Source organism: Morone saxatilis, unplaced genomic scaffold, assembly GCF_004916995.1.
Source record: "Morone saxatilis isolate NCDOM2014 unplaced genomic scaffold, NCSU_SB_2.0 Contig21, whole genome shotgun sequence".
In the NCBI taxonomy this organism is placed as follows: domain Eukaryota; kingdom Metazoa; phylum Chordata; class Actinopteri; family Moronidae; genus Morone; species Morone saxatilis.
The window spans coordinates 4,484,851-4,493,052 of record NW_023339774.1 but is presented as its reverse complement, the minus strand read 5'-3'; the positions used below and the strand labels follow the sequence as shown (position 1 = coordinate 4,493,052).

Below are 8,202 nucleotides of genomic sequence, written 5' to 3'. Positions count from 1 at the left end.
ACTGAAAACCCAATATTGGTCAGTAAAATCAACCAGCATGTATCAGTCTGTCTCTACTGTACATGCATGACGGACATGGGGGCGGAAAGGGTGAGTGAAGAGAGAGAGGAGAGGGGGAGGGAAAACTAATTCAATAAGCCCTTTCTCCCTTGGTATGTCATCATACTCGCTCTGTCCCCATGCTTCTCTCCTTCTACCTTTGTCTGCCTCTGTCTCATTACTGCGGCCTCTATCGACCACCCCTCTGTCCACCCATCGCTCATCCCTCCATCACCCTCTCCATTTCGCCTCAGCCTCCTCCCCTCCTTTCCTTCCCTGCTCTCCACCCATCTCCTCATCTCTCCCACTCTTCTCCCCTACATCCTCCCTTCCTCCTTCCTTGAGGATTAGCGGGCCCAGTGCAGGGAGTGGCGGTGGCGGTTTGCTGCTCCTGTGTGCGCCGACCACTGTTTACTCTGATAATAGGGATTGGGAGCGTGCTGTTTGGCTTCCGAGCCACATCCATGGGGACTTCATTAAATCAATCCTGAAAACAAGAGTCATGTGAGGGCACGCCCCCCACAAGCTTGTGCCCTAACCCTTTCCATATCTTTTCCCTCAGACAATAGCGGCAGGTTTACATTGTGTGGGCGAATGCAGAACACATCTCGAAGAACACACAGGCATGTACACAGGCAAGTGGATTTGAGATAATGGCTGTATGATATTGGAAAAAAAAGATGAGCAGAGCATTGGGAATAGGGCATGAATCAGGACACACTGCAGTCTTATGATAAGTCAAGAAATGAAAATGGCTTTTACTGTATGAGGAAGGGTCAAAATACAAAAAGGCAGTCCACTGTGTATACAAGGGCTGTAATTAATCAGTCCCTCCTGGATCTCATAGAGGTTTCTGTCATTATAACACAAAAACCGAGGCAGACAGAAACATTTTTGTTAACATTTTGCAGTTAACTGTGGTAATATTATATAATATTATTATATTCATATTAGGTTCCATATAGAGAGCAAAAACGTCTTTCAGGTTTCTGTGACAGTTTAGTTTAGGCCTTGAAATAGATGTGGTTTGAATTTGCTTACTTTAAATGACCATTATTAAGGGTCTTAGTTTTACTTGACTTTGGCCCGTAAAAGTAGTTTTTATTTTTATGATAAATTTGTAAAATAAAAAAGATAATTAAATTTAAATTTATTGATTTATTTAATAAATTGATCTTTCAGTTTGACCAATCGAGATGGAATAAACGTGAGGGTTTGAAACAATTGCAATAATCGCAAACATCACAGGGATTGGTTGAATTTGCGTTTCAAGACTGCAAATTCCTGGATGGACTGACCAGTGATTATTTGATTATATATTAATATCATAAATGCTAAGTCTTTAAAATGAATGAAACATTCGGAAACTGCAATGTCAACCTGGTTGGCATTGAGAGTAAAAAAAAAGGTCATTTAAAGTGATTCAAGAGGTTGTACAATTACTGAGCCTGCACAGTAAAGAAGGAAATATAAAATGCCATCAATTCTGTGTCTAAAGTCAGAATAATCAACAAACAAGGTCTGCACCTTTAAGATTGAAAGCTACAACCAAAAAAAAATCATTATTCTATTACAGTAAATCCTGCACATTTCCTTTGAGCTTATCACATTTTTTCCCCCCCAAACAGTTGGTGATGTCCTGTGAGTCTCAGCAGGGAGACGCTCCTCTGCCTCAAGCTGTTTATCTTTCAATTCTCACAATTTTACCAGGAGATTACTTTTGGTGTTTTGAGAGCAGGAACATAATCTCTGAGCCAAAAATAAAGTCAGAAAATTACAAAGTATCTCTTCTTTTTAACAAACCATTTAATCTTCTATTTAGGTTTAAAAGCCTATATTTCATAAAATAATCATCTGCTTGAGGAATGGTTGTGTTTTCTTTGGTTTTTACAATTAATCATTTTCCGAAACAAAAAGTGGCATTCCCTGTAATATAGAAGAGTGAGAGCTTATTTTTTTTTACTTACTCATAAATCTTGGCTCAAGAAAATGGAAAAATCATTTGACACCTTTGGTTCATTTTTAGACTTAGACTTCATGTAGGGCATGAACTGAGCATGTATGTTGGTTACGGACATTATTCGCAAAGAACAGTGTACTCGGCCTGATGTTCTGGGCTGGCTGGAAGCACCATGTGGACGTCAGACTCATCTCACACTTGTCCATCACCGGAGACTAATGCAACGCTAATGATGGCGCAGACTGTTGTAAGACTCGGCGCCATGGCAACAGCCTGCTGCTTCAAAGACATCCTGTTGTGGTTGGGTGTTTGTGAAGGCCGTCAGTCCGAGGAGACGTGAAGTAGTCTTGTTGAAAATAAGGTGTGTATGGCACATTATACATAAAACCTAATATTTTTGGATTAAGGAATTTAAACTAAAACAGCAGAATTCAGACTTTTAGTACATACATGGACGTACAGTCTGCGCAGTCTTAACCAAAATAACAAAAGAAAATGATAAATGACAGAGGTTTTTCTAGTAATAAATAAATACCAAACCCAATTAGAATACTATAATTTAATATGAATCTGAAATACCCTTATAAGATTATGGGACATTTTTATAACCCCTCAGGCTGAGGATATAAGCATCAATCAGGGCTTTACATTGGTCTTTGAATTACCCCTTAACTTATTCACAAAGTCCTCATGCCTAGACAATAATTTATCAATGCCTTAAATAACCCATATAACGATTACAAAAATCATTCATTAAAAAAATCATTATGGTTAAGGTTTAATTAGCTTTGGGCAACTGAAACGGCTTGCTTAAGGTTGGGAAAAGATTTTTTTCACGGTTAGAAAAAAGTAGTGTTGACTGTTGGTAAAAATGTTTACTGGTGCACTTTAAAAATGTTTACAGATGCACTTTATTATTAAAATGGTTATGTTATGTTGTATAATATATGTGTAATGAGTAAAATTTAATAAGTTGGTAAAAAAGTAAGAGGCAGTGTCATGGAGGTTTTATGGTGATATAACAACGTTGCACTATTTTCTCTTTCATGTCTGAGTGACATTATTATTCATTAACCACATGACGACAAGAGGTCAAACGTGAACGTAGGTCACAGGTCAACAACCAACGCTGCTGTTTTCCTGTTGAGGACAGTCTCAAATCATTCATTAACGATCATAAGTTTAAAGGGGAATTTCACATATTTTACACATAAAGTTCTCATTTTTCAAATCTGTCTCTTGTTAGTTCTTCAACTTGGATCTTAGATAGTAGATCATAGTTTTGTCCAACATTTCTATTTGTATTAATCAAGTTAAATGCTGAGATCTGGAGCAGATCTAAGTCCGACAAGAAATACTAGCTGTCAGATGATCACATTGGTTGTAAACAAACCAACAGTGAACAAAAAAATAAATAAAAATAAGCCAAAACAAAGGCCAACTATAAAATGATTGCCAAAATGGCCCCCTGTGAACATCCATCAAAGGTTAGAGATCAACTTTGACATACTGTATATAGTGTAGCTGTGCAAAGTTTTCCTGTGCAATGAGGGATTATCAGCACCATTTCAGCTGTTCTCATGTTCAGTGTTACATCCAATTAAAGTGCTATAGGTAATTTGACTAAACTGTTGGCTTGTTAACAACACCTGCTGGTGTTCCTTGTCCCGCTGGACTTCACTGTAGCGATGTTGCTGTGTTCCCAGATCTCAGCAATATCCTTTGTGAAATCATGTTTTCATAACCAACTAAAGAAATAAGACCCAAATTAAAGTAATAAACCCAAATTATCCATTAGGGGCTTTATAGAGTTAATGATTTCTTTCCTGGTGAACTTACAGTTAAAATGCTACTTCACAGGGCTAAGATACACCAATAGGCTCTAAATTAAAGAACTACACAGATATTAAAGGAATGTTAATGCATGTAATATAATGTAAAATGTAAACATGCCTGGCTGGAGCAATGTCTGTGTGTTGTGTGAGGCAATAGAAAGTAAAATGTGTGTGTATAAGTTGAGTCAGACGGGGCTGCATGCCAGGCTTTTGATTAACTGCAGCCAGCCCAGAACCATGAGGTGTTCCTGTCATTAGAAGACATGGCGCTCCTGCTGAGAGTGATATCAAAGGGCCGCGGTCGGTGCTGCTGCGCTGCCAGCTACACCTGCTGCGTCAACACGTCTGTCACCGCTGCCACGCCGGGCCAGGGATCACACACAGGGAGGAGGGTCAGATGGAGAGATGGATAGAGGAGAGGTGGAAGCGTGTGCGCATGTGTGTGGATGAATGGAAAGAGGAGGACAAAGCGCGGGACAGGTTAGAGAGATTACTCACTGTCCTCCGAAAAGCTGCATGCCCAGCAGAGCAAAGACCACGATGAAGAGGAAGAGCAGGAAGAGCAAGCTGATGATGGACTTCATGGAGTTGAGGAGGGAAACCACGAGGTTCCTCAACGAGTTCCAATATCTAGAGGAGGAAGCGGCAAACACAAAGAGAGAGACAGACAAATCATTTTTTCCCCCCATTAAATGTTACTCAACATTGCTGACAAACAAGCAGTGAGTGATAGAACATACAATCTGCAAACAAACAATGCTTGAACATAGACAGAGACGAAAACAACCAAAACAGAAAAGGAAAGAGAGGAACAAATGGCAATATGAGCTGTAGGTGGGTGGAATAACAAATCAATGCATCAGGGTCTACAGCTGCCAGTGTCAGTGAATCACAGGATTACAGCTAATCTAATGAAATAAAAGGATTGCCATCAAACTCTGGGACAGGATTGTCAGTTCAGAAAGGAAACAATTAAGAAAGCCCTGAGCAACATTAAACCTTTGCACTCCAAAATTAAGCGTTTTTAAAAAATTCACCCTGAATTTGATACATCAGGTTTTTAGGTGGGATGTGTTTGTTACTCATGTGGGATCTTGTCAGAATGTTTTTAGCAAAGAAATCACCAAGATATGAGTAAACGAATTGATGGTGGAATGAACAGTAAGAACTGAGCCTCAGATCTGTCAAAACATGTTCTGTTTAGTCATTTTACACATTAGGTTCAGTTTACTCATTATGAGAAGTTGCACCAGTGTCTTCTCTAACTCTAGAGGAGCTTTGCAGAGTCTAAAAAAATAACCCTAATAATCTAATCCAGGTTTAAGACTACACATTTATAACAGAAAGCCTGCATTACAAACAGGATGTGTGAGGTTTGAAAGACCTGCGCATTAAGGAGGTGATTGAAGACTTATGTTCTAATTAACTGTAGTTCCAAGTGTGTGTTTTGAATTGAACTCACTTAGTGACTTTGAATATCCTGAGCAGTCGTAGGGCTCTCAACACACTGATACCAAACGATGCTCCTGGTTTAATCATGTCCCAGATCACCTCACAAATACTTCCCACAATCACCTAGAGAGGAGAGATGAGGATATAAGTAATCACCCGCTGTATTTGTTTCAATAAGCCAAACAGAACTTGCAATGCTGGTTAATGTTAAATATCCACCCGTGAGTCACAGCTGACAGTAACTTACCCCAAAGTCAAAGCAGTTAAAGGAGGAATGGAAGTAATTCCTGGCTCCGAGGCCGTACATCTTCAAGGACATCTCAGTCAGGAACAAACCCAGGAACACAAACTCTGTTGTGTCTGTTTTCAAGATTACAGAGGGACAAAACCAAGAGAAACTAGTTTTATAGGCCATCTATATCAATACGTGTGTGGTAGTATGACTGTGTATTTGTATGATGACTTACAGAGGGCCGTTGTGAGCCACTTGGGCTGGTCATAGTGGACTATGGCCACACACAGAGTGTTGAGGCCCACCAGACACAGAACAATCCAGTAGAAGCTCTGTGCTTTCACCATGCGGCGGATAAAGAACCGCGTCCTCTTCTCCTTCCGCCGGAAATAGGAGGAGCTGTCCAGCTTACTGCTGCTTTTCACACTGGCCCGACCAAACGGAGAGCCCGGAGGAGCTGAAAACGATGATGGAGAGAGGTGAGAGAGGAAATTGTTTCATTGTTTTACAGTTCACGGTGAAACGTCTTTCTCTTGTCCTCTTCCTGCTACTGCGATGAGCAGCATCCCCCTTCTTGTCAGACTGATCAAGATCATAATTTTAACATACATTATGAAGGCTATACATATGCATGTCTAGGAAAAACAGGTGGCCAATTTTGGTGGTTGTTTTAGAGTGAAATTATACTTATACTTATACTATAGCAAGAACAGACACAAAAATTATAATTTTGATTTTGGCTCTTTCATATATATTTATGGTGGTTGAACATTTCAAGTCTGTTGCACACCCAACAGTGATGTCACAGTGTACTGGCCACACCCTGGAGTCCACATGTGCATCAAACCAGCAAAAACAAGAAGTTCAGCTGGTGTTCAGTTGCTCTTAAAAGAAGTTTGATATCGCTCTTATGTCTGTTTGGCAAATGTGAAGCTAGTGCTAGGAGACACATGTTAGCTTAGCTTAGCATAAAGACTGAAAGCAGGGGGAAACAAATAGCCTCTTTCGAAGGGAAAAAGCACCTCTAAAAACATGTTGTATCTTGTTTGTAAAAATCCAAATAGAAACCAAAAAGGAAGAACAAGAAGTTGTAGTTTTACAGGAGTTATGAACTAGGGGTATTTCTCTGTGTTGCAGTGACTTCCTGCCTCTTTTTTACGTCCAAGAAATAGTTCCACTGTGTAACTCCCCGTCAAATCCCTTTCAGTTAACATTTGAAATGCTGTATATTAATATTTTGGCTGCCTTATACTGGTGTTTTGGAACTTTTTGCTTCACCAAAATGAACAGTTTTGTCCCGTCTCCACCTGCTGATGCTGTATTCCTTCCAATAATGATGTCTCAATGCTGCTCCAGACACTTTTTCTGCCAGTTTTCCAAAGCTTCGCCAGGATTGCACTTGGGCCTCTGGTTATCAAAACTGCAAAAATGTGTTGGCAACACCCACGCATGTTAGTGTGCAAAGCTTGCGGTACAATCGCGGTACTACCCAGTTAGAGGAAATAGAGAAAAACTCAAGGATCTTAAGGTTTTTTAAGAAATGTGACAGATTCATTCCACTTCACATCTGCTAAGAAGCACTGGAGGTGATTTGTGAGACGTTAACTGATACTAACAATACCAGCCCAAGGGACAGAAGGAAAACCATAAAATCACCTGAACACTCCTTAAATTTTCCTTGTAGCTCCTCATTAAAAAATAGGCACCTAGTACATTTGTTGCATGCAGCAGGACTGCAGGCATTGTGTGTGAAACAAGTAAGATGAGAGACAAAAATTTGACTGTGCAGTGTATTTATTCCCCTGGCACTTAATTTGTATAAAAACCGTCATGAGATGAAATAGAATAAAAGTAGTGAAGGCAACAAAATAGTTTCAATTATCACGCTTATGCTCAATCCCAACCCACAGACAATTACATGTTGTCTTTGTGTGGGACCATGAAGTCCATTAATATTAAAATGTCTAATTCTAATGTGCTGCAGGTGATTTTCTTGCAATTTTGATTTAACAGTCTAATTAGAAAAGTTAATTATACTTCTTTTCCCTTGAGGTGAAATGCTTCTACGGCCAGGAGAAAGAGCTTTAGGTCTCCATATCCAGATGGTGCTGCATCTGCTTCTGTAAGGTATTTTGTTAAGTTTCAGTGAGATATCTAACAAAAATGTTTTGTAGTGTTGAGGTGACATGACATACTAATCTGATAAATGGAGACCAGAGAGTCAGAGGACATGGTAACTTTCATTGTAAAAGACAGGCTTTTACAGGGACTTTCATTGTAAAGGTCGACTCTGTGAACAGACAGCAAGTGAAGGTCAGAGGTGACCTGCTGCTGGCCGTGGATAAAAAGATGTAAGACTTACCGACAGAGGAGATGTCTGCAAAAGGATCCTCCCCCTCCTCAGCACCGATCAGGTCATTTTTACCTTTCTTGACTTTCCCTCGTTTCAGGACTGCAAAGAGAACAGCACAGACAGGAACAGAAAAAGAACCAGTCTTAAAATATATTACATTATTATATATTATTATTATTATTATTATTATTCTACATTGTATATTTGGATGATGTTTACTGATGCATTAATGTGTAAGCAGCATCTTTGTGTTGTAGCTGGTTGAAGTGCAGCTTATTTGACCTACCTACTAATATGTAGCGTATTAGTAGTGTATCACATGATTTAGATC

The 8,202-nt window shown here is 39.6% G+C and overlaps 1 protein-coding gene across 1 annotated transcript in view; it reads right to left on the bottom strand.

Annotated features, from left to right (window-relative positions):
* Positions 1 to 8,202, bottom strand: part of cacna1bb (calcium channel, voltage-dependent, N type, alpha 1B subunit, b) — a 161,422-nt gene that overhangs the window by 65,697 nt on the left and 87,523 nt on the right. Inside the window, exons 11-15 of the mRNA XM_035668513.1 lie at positions 7,881 to 7,970; positions 5,754 to 5,975; positions 5,534 to 5,646; positions 5,297 to 5,409; positions 4,333 to 4,464 (exon numbers count right to left, since the gene is read on the bottom strand). Coding sequence (XP_035524406.1) covers positions 4,333 to 4,464; positions 5,297 to 5,409; positions 5,534 to 5,646; positions 5,754 to 5,975; positions 7,881 to 7,970 — 670 coding nt within the window. The remainder of the gene's footprint in view (positions 1 to 4,332; positions 4,465 to 5,296; positions 5,410 to 5,533; positions 5,647 to 5,753; positions 5,976 to 7,880; positions 7,971 to 8,202) is intronic.